The following is a 17,275-nucleotide window of genomic DNA, read 5'->3' as shown; positions in this document are numbered from 1 at the left end:
TTAGATACACAATGCGTCTGATATGTCATACAATACGTGTAGGTTCCAGAATGATATCATTGGCACAGATCAGGATTCATTTTACTGAAAGTGAATACAGTGTGAACTGGTGAAGAAAACCACTTAAGAATGTAGAATTAGGTTGTGTACTTGTCTGTAACCACACCCTGTTTCTCTTTGTTGTTTTCGTTTGAGTATGTGTGTCGAGTAAGTTGATATTCAATATGCTGTGGATTTCTAGTTTATATAATATAGATGTTCATTGCTTTTCGACTGATTCGTCCTATCCACTTCAAATTTTTACCTTTGTTGTATACATGAAGGCAAAGTGTTTCAGAATCTGCTTCTTTAACAAGTTTTAAGGGGTTTCATTAATTAGAATTATTTGCTAACCAGATTGCGGCATTTTTTCCCGTGGTTGAGAAAGAATTGGATTATAATTGATTTTGTACTGTAGATATTACAGTTGCGCAGGTAAGCATAAAGCAAACTTTGTATTGCTTTTTTCTACTGGTTTCTAAACCAAACCAAACCAAACCAAGCCAAGCTTTAAGTCCCATCAAATGGGGTCTCGACTACATGAATCTTTCTTCTTCATTTGACTCTATCAAAGGACATTTGATTAGTCAAATTAAAGAGATTCATATCTCTATTTACTACACTAGCCCACGTCAATTTAGGTCCGTCCCTTTCCCTAGTACTTTCCTCTACCGTCACTGTATCACATCTTTTCACTACTGCCTCTGTTGGTCTTCGTTGTATATGACCAAACCATCTTAATCTATTTTCTCTTAGCTTATCTTCTATCGGTGTTACTTTTACCCATTCAAGGATATAATCTTTCCTAACTCTGTCTTTTCTAGTCTTGCCAAACATCCCTTTAGCATCCTCATGTTAGCAACACTCATCTTATCTACATGTTGTTTCTTAGTTGCTTAACATTTCGTCTAATACAACATCATTGGTTTAATAGTCGTTTTATAAACTTACTTTTTAATCTAGGAGGTACTCATTTATCGCACAATATCCCAGACGCACTCCTCCACTTAAGTCACCCCACCTTAATTCTATGGATCACATCTGCTTCAATCTCCCCAGCTGTTGTGATAATCGATCCTAAATAACGAAAAAGTTCTCTCTTTGGTAGTTCTTAATTCTCAATTTTCACTTCTCTTTTATTTCCATTGTTATTATTACTAAAATTATATTCCATGTATCCTATTTTAGTTCTGCTTATCTTAAATCTTTTAGATTCAAGTGCTTTTCTCAAAGTCTCCAACTTAGTGTTAACTCTTTCTCTAGTCTACGATATCATCTGCAAAAAGCATACACCATGGCACATCATTTTGAATATTTCTCGTCAACTTATCCATAACTAAAGCAAAAATATAAGGACTTAAGGTTGATCCTTGGTGTAACTCCACAGTAATTGGAAATTCACTTGTCTCTCTAGTTGGTGATCTAATAGTGGTCACTACACCTTTATACATGTCCCTAATCATATCAATGTAGTTTTTTGTCACCTCTTTCTTTTCTAACACTCACCAGATTATATCTTGAGACACTCTATCATATGCCTTCTCAAGATCGATAAAAATCATATAAATGTCTATTTTCTTCTCTCTACTTTTCTATTACTCTCCTCAAAAGATAGATCGTTTTCATTGTTGACCCACCGGGCATAAATCCAAATTGATTCTGTGTCACCTTCGTTATATCTCGTAATTGACGTTCCATTACTCTTTTCCACACTTTCATTATATAATACATCAACTTGATTCCTCTATAGTTATTGCAATTCTGGACATCTCTTTATTCTTATAGATTGGCACTAAAATACTCTTCGTTCACTCATCTCGCATTTTGGTAGTCAAAATCTTACTAAATAACCTAGTCAACCAAAAAAATCCCTTCTTATCCAAACATTTTCAAGCTTCAATAAGGATGTCCTCGGGTCCTAAAGCCTTATTCAATTTCATCTTCTTAAGTGCAATCTCCACTTCAAAGTTCTTAATCTTGGGATAGAACTCGTAGTCTTGGTTTTCCTTATTACTAGCTATTTCCTCTCCTTTCGACCTTCTTTTATGTTTCTCATTTAACTTCTTCGCAAAATAATTCTTCCACCTTTCCTTAATCTCTTCATCCTTCACCAACACCTTAGAGTCCTTACTCTTGATGCACTTCACCTGATTAAAATATATTGTTTTCTTTTCTCTTATCTTAGCAAGTTTGTATATTCTCTTTTCTCCCTCCTTACTATCTAGTCTAGTATATAGGTCATCATAGGCTTTCAACTTAATATCTATCACTACTTTTTTGACCTCTTTATTAGCCAATTTTTAGCTCTTAAGGTTTTTTTCAATTCTATCATTCTGTCACTTTTTAAAGCACAATTTTTTTTTTTAAACCCGTTTTCACTACCGCTTCAAACATCCCTCCACTACTAAATTTCCTTAGAGTTGGGTCCCTTTCCTTTCGACTCTCTAAGGACTTCCCTTGAGATTCTCCTCATACAATTGGCCATCAGGTTCCACATAATGTTAGTATCATCTTCTAAGTCCCAAGTACCTTCTTCATTCATTCTATTCTTAAATATTTCTAGTGTATTTCCTTTTAGGTCCTACCATCTCGTCCTACTGCGCCCACTATCCTTTCTAGTTTGGTGTTGCTCTTTAAAGCATAAATCTAATACCAAAATCTTACGTTGAGACATTAGGCTCTCTCCAAAAATCACCTTATAGCCGCTGCATTTCAGACAGTCCATTTTTTTTACTAGAAAGTAATTTATTTGGCTCATAATTGACCCACTCTTAAAGGTTATTAAATGCTCCTCTCTTTTTTTATACATAGTATTGGCCACCACCAGGTCGAAGGCCAATGCAAAATTTAAAATACTTTCTCTAGCCTCATTTCTATCACCAAAACTATACCCACCATGCACCCTAGTTTATTTATTCCTACGTAGAATAAAATGCCATTTTGAATAATACAGTTGCACAAGTTAGCAGAAAGAAAACCTGCTTTTGCCTCTTGCCTTTGGTTTTCTATTGGAATGAAATATTGCTTTTCCCCCAAAAGAGATGATTAATCTGCTTTTCCCCCAAAAGAAATATTGTTTTTGCATCTTGCCTTATGATTAATTACATGTACCATCCTTTTCTACTTGCAAAATCCTTCTGCTAAAATGTTGGTGATGCGAAAGTAAAATAAAAAAATAATGTTTTGAAATTACTTTGTATCAAAATGGTCAATTTTTTATTTTTGAATATGGTCAATTATCTATATAAATTTTTGTTTTATAGGCCAAGGATATTTTTATAATTTGCAGAATTTCCTTACATGGTCTGTAAAGAGTCGTCCACAAGTCATCTTATGGGTCAGTTGCGTATTAAGGTTTTTATTTATGGGTTCTAGTTGGTTTTAGATGGCTTTAGAAGTCAAAAATCTTAGTTTCCAAGGACGAAGTCAAAATCCCATTAGGACGATGAATTCTCAGAAGTCTATATAATGTTACAGTTCTAAGGAGTGATTCCTAGAATTTTTTTCCTTATCTGCTTCTTCTTTTTCACTTTTAGCCTATACGTTTTACATGCCTATTTTACAAACCTATACCCTTCTTCCTCCAACCTAACAAACCATATCTCATAAAAGAAATGCAAAACCAGCCTCCATATTGTTCTTGGGTTCACAGCCCTTTGGAACAGTCCCTCAACTCCTTATACCTTTTTTTTTCCTCCATTCCCGAAACTTTATCTGTTACCACTTTTAAACTGTACAGTTCTACATAATTTTTTCAATTTTTTGCCTCATAAAGTAGTCAATTAAGTGGTTAATTGCACTGAGACTCCCTCAACTATTAGTAGTAAATTAAGGGGTTAATATCAACTAACCCCCTCATCTATGAACTCATACATTTTAGCCCCTTCAACTATGTAAATGCATTACTTTCACCCCCTCCAACCACCTTCAAAAAGGGTGTATTTGTACGGTTTTAATAGTTGAGGGGATGAATATGTACGGGTTCATAGAACTTTTTGTTGTTGCATCTTAGTAATTTTGGGCTCACTACTTTTAGGAGAGTGTTACCTGCACTTGTCCTACATCAGTTGGCCTTGGCTATTGCCAAAGCAATACATACGGTTAGTGCTTAGTGTACAACTAATCAAAGCGCTAGTTGATTTGGCAATAGAGTTGGTGAAACTGTTCTTTGTCTGGTTAGAAAGCAACTTTAGTTTGGTATTTACTCAATCTAAATTTGAATATTGCCTTTTTCCTAGTTAATCGCCAAAGGAAAGGGGAAAATAGAGGTACATTCAAAACTAGTGTATTGCATCTCAATGCAACGACATAAATTATTTTCTATGTTACTTATGCAATGCGTTAGTGATGTAGGATAAATTAGGAAACTAGTGTGCCTAAAGCTACTTACAATAAGAATTTGGTTGGTTTTGGCTACGGAAAGTTTTCAGTGTTAGTATTCTATGAGGTAGAACAATTAGTGTTCTACACTTTTGCTTTTGATAGATTTTAGAGCTTTTGGTATATGGGTTATTAGGTTGGAGCGCAATGTTAGAATCTTTGAGGACAAAGCTTAGTTGCAGGAATCGTGCAATCAGGTGGCGATTCTTACTCAGTATCGCAATTCTGCGTTTCCTAGAAAGAAACGTGTAAGAATCGCGTTTCTGTGGAGAGAGAAACGTGATTCAGTTTAAAATGGGACTGTAAAGGGGGGAGAGAGAGAGAGAGAGAGAGAGAGAGACCTGGTCTGGCCATCGACTTCGACCTTCGCTCTAGCCCTAGCCTTCGACGTCGACCTTTGCTCTAGCCCTAGCCTTCGCCTTCATTTTCTCTGTCTTCATCTGTGTCGATCACCTTCGTCTTCTTTTCGCCTTCGCTTGCCTTCGTTGTCTTCTTCTTCTCCTTCTTCCTGTTCTTCTCTCTCTCTCTCTCTCTCTCTCTCTCATTTGTGTATCTCTCTCCCCTCCCGTTTATAACATATAATAAATAATATAATTTGTTATATAATAATAAATCTAATTAAATCATATATAATAAAAAAAATATCTAATAAAATCTATAAAATAAATCATTCAATTTTTATTTTTTATTTATTTTAACATATTTTATTATTCCTTATTTGTTATATATTTTTATTTATAATATATATATAATTTTAAAAAAAAAATTAACAATAATACATTATTTAAAAAATATAATAGATAAATAAAATAATTAATGTGTATTAAAATAAAAATATTTATAAAAAATTTCTAATGTGTATTAAAATATATATATGTATATATTACCGCTCCCCAGGGCGCTCCCAACCTAAGAAACTTCTATCGGCTCATGCTTCCCAGCTCCCCCCCCCGCTTTCGTGCAACTAAGGGACAAAGTTGAGGATACTAATTCTCTTTAGGATAAAGTGTGTTTTTTAATCCTCTTTTTGTCTTAGGTTTCTTCTTCTTTTAAGGGGATTCCTTTATTATTTATTTCTAGGGATTTGAGGGTGGTGTGTGTCACTAGTTGCTTGCTACCTTGATGAGTTTTGCTTTTTTCATCTCTTTTGTTTTCTTTGGTGGAGTTCTTGTCTCCCACTTTGTTGTAATTCTTTTTATTTTTAATATAATTAGTTTTATTGCCAATTACCAAAATAAAAAAAAGGATTTGGTTTTTCTTTCAAAAGTTGCATAGTACAAGAAATTTGGAACAGACGAATTTTTTAGGGCCTAAATTGCTAATTAGGGTTCTAAAGGTTAAATTGAAGGCCAATGGGTAACTGACAGGGTTAGGATTGACGTGGAATTTTGGGGTTGAAAGGGACTTTTCTAGTGTTGTGAATAATAACCTAAGAATTGTTACTTTGTGAAAAGAAGAAGAAGAAGAAGAAAAAGAAGAAGAAGAAGAAGAAGAAGAAGAAGAAGAAGAAGATATAACAATTATTGTTTCATTACTTAGTTTGGCTTGGTCATCATATGTTAATTTTTTTCTGTTAAAGTGCTTGTATGTCTGAGCCTCTAATGAGTTTCTATTTTTTACTGTAATCTTTGTCTTCAGAGCTTCATCAGTACAAGGTGCTCCCCAGGCTTTGCAGGGTTTGTCTTATGAAGCAGGATTGCCGCATCTTGGTTTCAGTAAGTAATTTGAATAGTTTATGATTAATTCCTGAAATGAGAAATTTCGTTTTTTGCTGTCATCTTTTAACTGTATCTATATTTTTTCCCTACACCAGCTGATTGTCAATCAGCTGCAGTGTGGAAGCTTCATTATTATCAATGGGCGATGCAGATATTTGAACAGTATAATTTGAGTGAAGGTGCTTGTCAATTTGCTCTTGCTGCTCTTGAGCAAGTTGATGAATCTCTTGGTTCTAAGGATGACAACTCTGGAGCAGATACTCTAAATGAATCAGTTAATACAGTTAAAGGACGTCTTTGGGCAAATGTCTTCAAGTTTACACTGGATCTCAATTATTATTATGATGCTTATTGTGCAATAATTTCGAATCCAGACGAGGAAAGCAAGAATATTTGTTTGAGGCGTTTCATAATTGTTCTTTATGAGCGTGGTTCCATTAAGGTAGGCTTTCTATCAAATTATGTTTGTTATTTTTTGAAACTATTTCATCCTTAGTTTTCTTTATACTTCTCACTTCCGGAAATTCAAATAAAAAATAAATTTTGGCATAATGTTAAGTGAGCTTTAAATCAAAAATAAGGTTGAGGCATTTCATTTAGGATTGCTATACGCTTCAATAAATAGCTTGGCATTTGTTCTCAGGAACGGCCACATGAAGAATTTGTCTATGTGCTTAAAGCTATGAAATGAGCCTGGTTTTTTTTCTGGTTGGAAGAAACTGCTGCAAAAGTTTTAAACACTAGCAATTAAAAAAAATGCTTGCTATTTTGTCAACTGATTCTCATGCATTGTGTGAATTGTGTCTTCTTCTTTATTTTGTTTGTTATAATGCTGATAATTCTTTCTTGTTTAATTGTCATTTGTGCAAAAGTCCAAAGATGTGAATTTTATCGTGGCATGTGGTGAATGAATAAAAAAATGACATGTAATAATTGACCTTATATTGATAACTGCTTTTTATTATTATTATTATTATTATTTGAATGCTAGAAAGACACAATGTTTTCCTAATATGCTACTTATGGAAGACTTCTGCATTTTTGTTTGCTGTAGATTCTTTGTGATGGTCAACTACCTTTTATTGGTTTAACAGAGAAGGTAGAGCGAGAACTTGCTTGGAAGGTCTGTCCTAGTCACAACAGAAAATTTACTGGTTTTTGTTATTTATTATTTATTTTTTCTTGATATTAGTTGTAGACAAAGTTATGCATGTTTTTGGAAGTTTTCTGAATGAAACTGTATATTAGACTGAATAGTTAAAACCAAGAATACATATGCATCACTTATATAGAACTCTAATTCCTAAGCCTACAAGAATACATCACTTGTATAGAACTTATATAGAACGCTAATTCCTAAGCCTAAAAGGAAAAAGAAAAACCGAATAGAACTAGAACTGAAGGAAAACCGAATAGAACTAGAACTATATTTTCACTCCTGCTCAAACTTAAGGTGTGTTAGTAGAAAACACTGAGAGTTTGTCAAGAAGAAACCAAAACCGAAACCGAGTAGTGGTGTGAGTCTTAGTGAAGAAGTCAGCAAGTTGTAGAGTCGAAGAGACAAAATGAAGTGAGATAGAGCTAGACAACAGATGCTGACGGACGAAGTGACAATCAATCTCAATATGCGTTGTTCGTTCATGGAAGACAGTGTTATGAGCAATCTGAATAGCACTTCGGTTGTCACAATAGAGAGAGGTTGGAGAAGACTGAGGGATGCCCAAGTCAGATAAGAGACCACGAAGCCAGACAATTTCAACTGTAGCATGAGCCATAGCACGATATTCAGCTTCGGCAGTAAAATGGGGCAACAATAGTTTGTTTCTTGCTTTTCTAAGAAATCAGAGAATCGCCAAGAAATATACAGAAACCAGAAGTGGATATACGATCATTAACATCATTAGCCCAATCAGCATAGGCCACCAAGTCTAAGGAAGAAGTAGAAGATAGTAGCAAGTCCTGAAAGATAGTACTACAAAGATAGCGAAGAATCCAAATCAAAGCAGCCCAATGTGTAGAGCGAGGAGCAGAAACAAACTGACTAACCACATGGACATCATAGGCAAGATCAGGGCGAGTAACTGTCAGATAGACTGAGCAATCCACAAGCTCGCGATATAACGTAGGATCGTCCAAAGGAACACCATTAGTGGTGTTGAGCTTCACATTAAGCTCAATGGGGTATCAGAAAGCTTAGTGTTAGTAAGACCGACACGATGGATAACCTCGTTGGCATACTTGGCCTGAGACAAAAAGTAGCCCTTGGTAGAAGAAGCTATCTCAATACCAAGAAAATATTGCAATGGTCTCAAATTCTTCATTTTGAAAGTGCAAAAGAGATGCTGCTTGACCTTAGAGATAGCAGAAGAGTCAGAGCCAGTGATGATCATATCATCCACATATAATAATAAGGCAATAAAACCAGTAGAGGTGTGGAGGAGAAACAATGCAGCATCGTGGGCACAAGGATGAAACCCAAGTCTAGTAATAGCTGTCTGAAAGCGATCATACCAAGCACGAGGAGATTGCTTCAAACCATACAGAGCACGCAGAAGACGACAAACCTGACCATTGGAATGGTAAAGGCCAGAGGGAGGACGCATGTAAATCTCCTCGGTGAGATGGCCATTAGGAAAAACATTCTCAACATTCATCTGATATAGAGGCCAATGACGAATAGCAGTAACAAAGATCAAAGTACGGGCATTAGTCATTTTGGCAACAGGGGCAAAAGTCTCCTCATAATCAATACCATATTCTTGTGAGAAACCTTTGGCAATTAGGCGAGCTTTATGGCACTCGAGAGAACCATCAGAATGAGTCTTTACTTTATAGACTCATTTGCAATCAATCAGATTCTTGACAGCAGACAGAGGAATTAGCTCCCAAGTACTAGTCTTTTGTAATGCAGACAACTCATCCTTCATAGCTTGAACGCAATTAGGATCCTCACAGGCCTCCTTGTAAGACTAAGGTTTTGAAAAAGAGTGAATAGTAGACAAAAACGTACAATATGAAGGAGAAAAACAGGTTTTAGCAAAACCAAGTTTGACTACCTGTTTACGGACGCGAAGGGGGTACTTACGGTTGGCTAGATTAGGGTCATCAGAAGCAGGAGGATCAACAGTAGGGGCAGAGACAACTGGTGGAGGGAGAGCCTTGCGACGAGAACTATATTTTTTAAGGCAAAAAGCGAACCAAGGCGACATGGTCTCCTAATGCCTAAGCGCGAGGCGAGGCGAGGGTTTCATTGAATCGAGGAGACCACAAAGGATATTTTTTTAAAATAAATAGTATAGACAAAAATATAAATATTTTCAAGAATCATCATGCATTTATCATTCTAAATGCTAAATATCTATAAACAACAGAAAATATCCAACAAAGACAAATACAATCCACCAACAATTTCAGCATAAAGAAATTAAAGAACAACATATTTTTAGGAGAGGTCATGGAAAAATAGTGTTTCAGCAAAATTAATTGAAATTTTTTTTCGGCAAAACAATTATACAATTAACACTGCAAAATAATTAAACAATTTTAAAATCAATTTAGTAAAATTAATTGAAAAATTTTTCAGCAAAATAAATAAGAAGAGAAACAAAACAAGAACCAGGGAAGAAAAAAAAAGGGGAAAAAAAAAAGTCTGCCGAAAAAGAAGGAAAAAAAAAAGAGTTCGAAGAAGAAGAAAAGAAGACAAAAGGAAGAAGAAGCAGCAGGAGAAGACGAAGAGAAGAAAGGAAGAAGAAGAAGGAGGTACTCACCTTCTCTTTCGACTGGAACGATGTCGAAAGCAGGTAATCAGTGAGGTTCTTGAAAGCAATTGTCGATTGGAACGATGTCGACTAAGGTTTCAACTTCTTATTCAGTAGAAAACAATTATAAAGTGCTACGCATGTCCACAAATAGCACAAAAGTCATTCAAATCAAGGGCCCAGATCTTTTGAACTGAAAGCAAACAAAACATGGTGAAGCGACGCTTCGCATCGCCTCTCGTTTCGACGCCTAAGACTCGCTTCATGCGCTTAGACTGCGCTTCAACATTTCGCCTCGCCTCAGTGGGTATGAAGTGCTAAAGGGTCACCTCACCTCGCTTCGTGCTTAGGCGAGCGCTTAGTCGCGCCCTTAGTTGCACGAAGCGGGAGCGGAAGCGAGAAAGCGTGAGCCGATAGAAGTTTCTTAGGTTGGAAGCACATTGGGGAGCGGTAATATATATATATATATTTTAATATACATTAGAAGTTTTTTATAAATATTTTTATTTTAATACACATTAATTATTTTATTTATTTATTATATTTTTTAAATAATGTATTATTGTTAATTTATTTTTTTATTTTTAATTTATATGTATATATATTATAAATAAAAAAATATAACAAATAAGGAATAATAAATTATGTTAAAATAAAAAAAAAATTGAATGATTTATTTAATAGATTTTATTAGATATTTTTTTTATTATATATAATTTAATTAGATTTATTATTATATAACAAATTATATTATTTATTATATGTTATAAATGGAAGGTGAGAGAGATACACAAATCAGAGAGAGAGAGAGAGAAGAGAAAGAAGAAGAAGAAGAAGAAAAAGAAGAAGAAGACGACGAAGGCGAAGGCGAAGGCGAAGGCGAAGAGAAGACGAAGGCGACCGACACAGATGACGACAAAGAGAAGGCGAAGGCGAAGGCGAAGGCTAGGGCTAGAACAAAGGTCGAAGGTGAGGGCGAAGGCGAAGGCGAAGGCGAGGGCGAGGGCGAGGGCGAGGGCTAGGGCTAGGGCTAGGGCTAGAGCAAAGGTCGACGTCAAAAGTTAGGGCTAGGGCTAGGGCTAGAGCTAGAGCGAAGGTCGAAGTCGACGGCGAGGCCAGGTTTCTCTCTCTCTCTTTCCCCTTTACGATCCCATCTTGAACTGAATCGCGTTTCTCTCTCCACAGAAACGCGATTCTTACATGTTTCTCTCTAGGAAATACAGAATCGCGCCACCTGGTTGCACGATTCCTGCAACTAAGGTCGTGCCTCTAATAACACTGGACAAGAATAGATGGACAAGAATAGACTAACAACGGAGGAGGAGAATGAGCAGGCGAGGGAGGAGGTGGAGAGGATGGAACAGACTCATGGGGTACAGTAGAGAGGGACTTAGCAGAAGGTGTAGTAAGAGGAGAAGAAGGAACAAGTTCATGGGAACATGAGAGATGTACTCATCAGGAGAGACCTCAGAAGGAAATGGATCAATGTGAATCAAATCTTCTTTAGAAACCGGAGCAGTGAGAGGAGGAAACTGAAAGTAAGTTAGACGTTCCACCAGGAAGGCAACATGGCGAGAGACATAAAGGCGGTAGGAAACAGGATCGTAATAACGATACCCTTTTTGAGTAAGACTGTATCCAAAAAAGACACACAGGATAGATCGGGCACTAAGTTTTGTCCTGTCTTTCCGAGAAAGAAGGACAAAACATGTAGACCCAAAAACACGAAGGAGAGAGTAATGAGGGAGTTAGAAAAATAGAGCCTCATAAGGAGAACTACCAGAGAGTAGAGGGGTAGGCATATGGTTGAGAAGAAAAGTAGCTGTAAGAACGGCTTCCCCCCGAAAAGGAGCCGGAACAGAGGCAGAAAGAAGGAGAGATCTAGCTGTCTCAAGGAGATGACGGTGTTTACGCTCGGCATGACCATTTTGGGCGGGTGTGTCAGTATAGGAAGTTTGGTGAATAGTACTTAAATTGGCTAGATACTCATAGAACTCAATTTTAAAATACGCCCGACCTAAGTTAGACCGTAACAATTTAATGGTAGAGCCAAACTGTGTAGTGATCATAGACTGAAAGTTATAGTATATTTGGTAGAAGTCAGATTTATGAGTCATAAGATAAACCCAAGTATAGCGGGTGCAATCATTAACAAAAGACATATAGTATGCAGGACCCCCTTTTGTAAGAACATGAGAGGGTTCCTAGATATCAGTATGCACAAGAGAAATAGAGAAACAGAAAGGCATACTTTTATTAAATGATAAAGCTGACATTTTGGTAAGTTTATGCCCCCGACATTCATTAATTTGATTAAGAGAAACTTTACCCAACAACCCTGACTGAGCTAAAGGCCATAAGCGATCAACAGACAAATGACCAAGGCGAGAATGCCATAAGTAAAACTGACTCGACTGAGAATCTAATTGAAACGAGGAAAGTGCAATTGGAGAGGTGGATAAGGGGAGATGTAAGCTTTCTTCCACATAGAGATCTCCAACTCTACGGCCGGTCCTAATCTGCTTCTTGGACACCCGATCCTGCACACAACAGACATAAGAGGAAAAGATAACATCAAAACCAGAAGTATCAAGTTGACTGATAAATAATAAACTGACAGATATCTGAGGGACAAAGAATAGAGGGAATAGTAACAACAGACATAGCAAAGGGTAAGACAAACCCAATAGACAGTACAGATATACCAGATCCATTAGCAGTATTAACAGTAATAGGAACGGGTGGGGGAATACAGTTTTGAAGTAAGGAAAGGTGTGGAGGCATATGATGAGAGATACTAGAATCAAAAAGCCAGACAGAAGAAGAGATACTAGAAGAGGACCTAAGTAAACCTGAATGAAGAGAGGTAAGAGCGGTGGCAGATGAGGATGGTTGAGAGGTGGACAAGATACCCTGAAGTTGCATAATCTGAGCACTCAAGGAAGCCAAGTCAAGATCGGGAGCTGAAGCAGATGCGGTATAAGCGGCAGAATGTCGGAAAGTACTTGGAGTAGGACTGCGGAACTGTGTTTGAGAAGACGGAGTAAGCTGACATCCCTTCTTGGGATAGTTGCTCTTCCAATGACCTCTCTGATGGCAGAAAACACACTCATATGGACCTAATGGTCCTTTTTTGGGTTTTGTAGTAGCTTGAAGCTGATGAGGAGGTGGAGTCGATAATAAAGGAGGCTTAGAAAGAGCCAAAAAGACAGAGGGAGGCAGAGTCTGATTGGTCGTCTTAAGACGGGTTTCCTCGGAGAGGAACTCACGAACAATAGCATCCATGGAGAAAAAAGGAGACCGGTGAAGGATGCCACCTTAGATAGCCTCATACTGAGGGGAAAGAGCCGTTCAGAACTGCACTAAACGACCCTGCTCCTGAAACTCAATATAAGCGTCTAGTATCTTGAGACTAGGTGGTTCCATAAGAGCTAACTGATCCCAGAGACCTATCATCTCAATATAGAAGTCCTGAATAGTCTGATCCCGCTGACGAGCACTCTGAATAGCTATTTCAAGCTCATATCGCTTGGCAAAGTTGGGCTGCTGATAAACACCTAGTAAATAATCCTACACTTCCTTGGCAGTACTGTACTTGGAAAATATCATTCTGTAGAAAATTTAATGTATAAAGAGAAATAGAGAATTGTATTATTGATTGATATATATTGATATGTAGAAAATTTAATGTATAAAGAGAAATAGAGAATTGTATTATTGATTGATATATATTGATATCTATTACAATGATTCATGATTCCTATATATAGAAGAGGGTGAGTGTGTAGTAGGTAAGGAGTAGGTGAAGTGGAGGTGGTAGTGGTGTAGTGGGTTAGGTTTAGTGGAGTAGGTTTAAGTGGGTGAAGTAGGTGGAGAGTAGGTGGATTTTAACAGCCCCCCGCAAACTCAAGGGGGATAGGAACTAACCAACTTGAGTTTGGAGAGAGTAACAAAACAAGAAAATACATAAAAATAAAAGAGGATAGGTGACACTGTATGGTCGTGTCAGACCATTGGTGAAGACACTGGATGGTGGTGTCATAACGTTGTAGTGGACACTGTATGGGGTTGTCATAACGTTGTAGAGGACACTGTATGGTGGTGTCATAACGGTGTAGAGGACACTGGATGGCGGTGTCAGACCGATGTAGAAGACAGTTTATGGGGTCATGTCGGACCGTTGTAGCAGACAATGCTGTGACAGTTGTTGTGACAGTTTACGGAGTCTTGCTGGACCCTTGTAGAAACTAACCGGAATCAATGTCGGGACAGTTTACAGAGTCTTGTCAGACCCATAAAGGAGCTAACCGGAATCAATGTCGGGACAGTTTACAGAGTCTTGTCGGACCCATGAAGGAGCTAACCGGAATTAATGTCGGGACAGTTTACAGAGTCTTGTCGGACCCATAAAGGAGCTAACCGGAATCAATGTCGGGACAGTTTACAGAGTCTTGTCGGACCCTTAAAAAAGTTGCACCCTCAAAAGGTGTGCCCAATTTTTTCAAAAGGCGTGCCATCAAAAGGCGTGCCCACTTGATCAAAAGATGTGCCATGAAAAGGCGTGCCAGTTTGTCGGGCGGCAAGAGGCGCGCAATGCGCGTGGCTGGCCCTGGCTATTTAAAACAAGGTTGAGGCGAAGGCTGTGCATACGAGTCTGAAACCTCTGAATGCTCGGAGAGCTTGTCTCTGCAAATCTTGAAACACCCGGAAACCAACCCTTCTCTGAAACACTTAGCAACTCAAAAACATGGCCTCTTCTTCCCGTCCAGCTACCCAGAACCTGCTCACGCTCTTTCCAGAACTGAACGAGCCCACAAGAGAAATAACTGGTGCGGTGGCCAGTGAACCGCAACCAAACACCTCTGGTTTTGCTCCATTGAACTTTCCGATGCGGTCGGTGGAGCAAAAAATGGCGATGCAAACTGATATTGAGGCTAATCAGTATACTCTGAAGTCATGCGTGGAAACCATGACGGCGGTCACAAATTTGTCGAACCGGCTGCAGAGTAGGACAAATGAGGTGCAGCATGTAAACTCCCAGCTGGCTCTGCTCCAACGCATGTATAAGGATGCGCGAGCAGAGATAAGCGTGCTAAGGGCAGAAAACAAGGAGCTGAAGCGGAAGGCCACCGTGATGTTTCGATTTGGAGGTCTACCATATGCTGCAGTGGAGGAGCAGGAGGGAGTGAACGTGCTCGGTGGAGTGGGTAGTATGGAGGCAGCGCCGGTAAGGGACACCCAAGAGAAAAGCAAGAAGAAGAGACCTGCAGCAGAGTAGAGAAGAAAAATACCACTGTGGGTGCGGGTGTGTTGTGGTGGTTTGTTTGTTTGTTGGTTTTTTTTTTTTTTTTTTTTTTTTTTTTTTTTTGTGTGTAAAATTGTGATCGGGGTTAATCCCTGAGATGAATAAAATATGATTTGGTGTGCAAAGCTATATGGTATGAAGGGAATTGAAAAAAGATTAAAAAGAATGTGAAAGAAAAATAAAGAAAAAATAATAAAAATATATTTGAAATCAAAAATAAAAGATGGAGGAAATAAGGAAAGTGGTTTGGAGAAAATAAATAAAAATAAAAATAAAAATAATGGAGTTGGAAATCAAACGGAGGAGAGATGAAGATTTTTTTTTTTTTTTTTTAATATAATATAATAAAAAGAGATATATATATATATATATAATAATAAAGAAAGTGGGGAACAAGAGTGTAAAGAAAAGAAAAAGTATAGGTTGCATCGTGGGTCACATGGGTGAGTAAAAGAAAACAATAAAGAAATGAGTGGGTGCCCCCCATGTGCAAGGATAGTGCTGGCACTTCAATAGGTGGTACAGCCTGCTGAGCATCAGCTTTGACAGGAGCTGCCTTTGGACCTTTTCTCTAATAAATGCGTCAAACTGTTGCTGTTGGTGTTATCAAGAATGTGGAGAAGAGGAGGCTTGTCTGATGGCCTCTTGGGCTGTGTAATCATATCGAGGTTGGTGGACCTCTCAATCATGTTGTCACCCTCAAAACCAGAGATGGGGACAAAAGGAATTTTGTCAGGGTTGTAACCAACCTTCTTCAGATAGGAAGAGACTTCCTGCACAATTTCATCATACCTTGCTTTTGAGTACTTAGGAGTGGTAGCATCCATCTTGTTACAGCAGCAAATCATCTGCCTCACTCCAAGAGTAAAAGGAAGGAGAGCATGTTCACGGAAGAACTTGGGCTCCTTCTCAATCTCCTTGCCAGATCGACGATCAATCTCAGCAAACTTGACAGTAATGTGGGAGGTGTGGCAGTCAAGAACTGGAGCATACCCATTACCAATCTGACCCGGGTGATTCATAATAATAACCTGGGAGGTGAAATTTGCAGCTTCCTTGGCTGGATCATCCTTTGAGTTGGATGCAACAAAACCACGCTTGAGATCCTTCACTGCAACATTGTAGATGAAGACGATCGAGACGGTGGTGTATGGGAGGACAACAGTGAGAGGAGAGGCAGTGGTGGTGGACTCGAAGAAATTTCAAGGTATGTGTAGAAAATTCTAGCAGATTAGGTTGAGGTCCGGCGGGCGGCCAAGGCGAGGTTGCCGCCCGCCGGTGAAGCGAAAAATACTAAGTGCTTAACCTTGCTCTGATACCATGTAGAAAATTTAATGTATAAAGAGAAATAGAGAATTGTATTATTGATTGATATATATTGATATCTATTACAATGATTCATGATTCCTATATATAGAAGAGGGTGAGTGTGTAGTAGGTAAGGAGTAGGTGAAGTGGAGGTGGTAGTGGTGTAGTGGGTTAGGTTTAGTGGAGTAGGTTTAAGTGGGTGAAGTAGGTGGAGAGTAGGTGGATTTTAACACATTCCAATACGATCATTCATATAATTAAAATCCGGTCAGAACTTGGACATTATCACAATCCCACGTATTATAGGAAGTCAAATATCTTTTTGCCTTCGGGTTCGATGGACGAGGAATAAAACCAGAAACATAGCCCCATTTTTTTTGATTGAGAAGAAAATTCTTCATAACACTGGCCTAATAGGCATAATTGCCACCAGTGAGTTTGCATTTGATGGCTTGGATTTCAGTGTCTGACATTGTAACAAAACAAATTTTATAGAATGTTATGGGTCGAAGTATAAATAAAACAAATTAGGGCTTCAAGTGTAAATACCTAGAACCAGCAACAAAGATAGAAATCAGCGAGTGAGATGGATTTCACGAAGCGAAGCTGAGCCAGAGAGAAGTTTTGCGAAAACGACACCACCGAGAGAGAGAGAGCAAACCTTCGCGAGAGAGGTTCTTCACGAAGCAAAGCTGAGTGAGAGTGAGCCCTTGTTGCCTCGAAGCAGAGTGAGAGAATGAAGAACCCTCGCGAACACGATCAGACCT

At 38.1% G+C, this 17,275-nt stretch overlaps 2 protein-coding genes across 2 annotated transcripts in view; one reads left to right on the top strand and one right to left on the bottom strand.

The window, feature by feature from the left end:
- Nucleotides 1–17,275, top strand: part of LOC145791322 (nuclear pore complex protein NUP160-like) — a 47,856-nt gene that overhangs the window by 16,627 nt on the left and 13,954 nt on the right. The window contains exons 9-11 of the mRNA XM_082871673.1: nt 6,058–6,134; nt 6,233–6,579; nt 7,192–7,260. Of these exons, the coding sequence (XP_082727799.1) occupies nt 6,058–6,134; nt 6,233–6,579; nt 7,192–7,260 (493 nt within the window). The remainder of the gene's footprint in view (nt 1–6,057; nt 6,135–6,232; nt 6,580–7,191; nt 7,261–17,275) is intronic.
- Nucleotides 15,589–16,402, bottom strand: LOC145790536 (uncharacterized; the record flags this gene model as incomplete). The annotated part of the gene is made up of 1 exon (XM_082868529.1): nt 15,589–16,402. A coding segment is annotated over one exon (666 nt), but the record flags the coding sequence as incomplete, so codon positions are not given.

Source organism: Camellia sinensis, chromosome 5 (assembly GCF_055761805.1).
Source record: "Camellia sinensis isolate YWXY chromosome 5, ASM5576180v1, whole genome shotgun sequence".
NCBI classification, from domain to species: Eukaryota; Viridiplantae; Streptophyta; class Magnoliopsida; order Ericales; family Theaceae; genus Camellia; species Camellia sinensis.
This window is presented reverse-complemented; position numbering and strand designations above follow the sequence as displayed.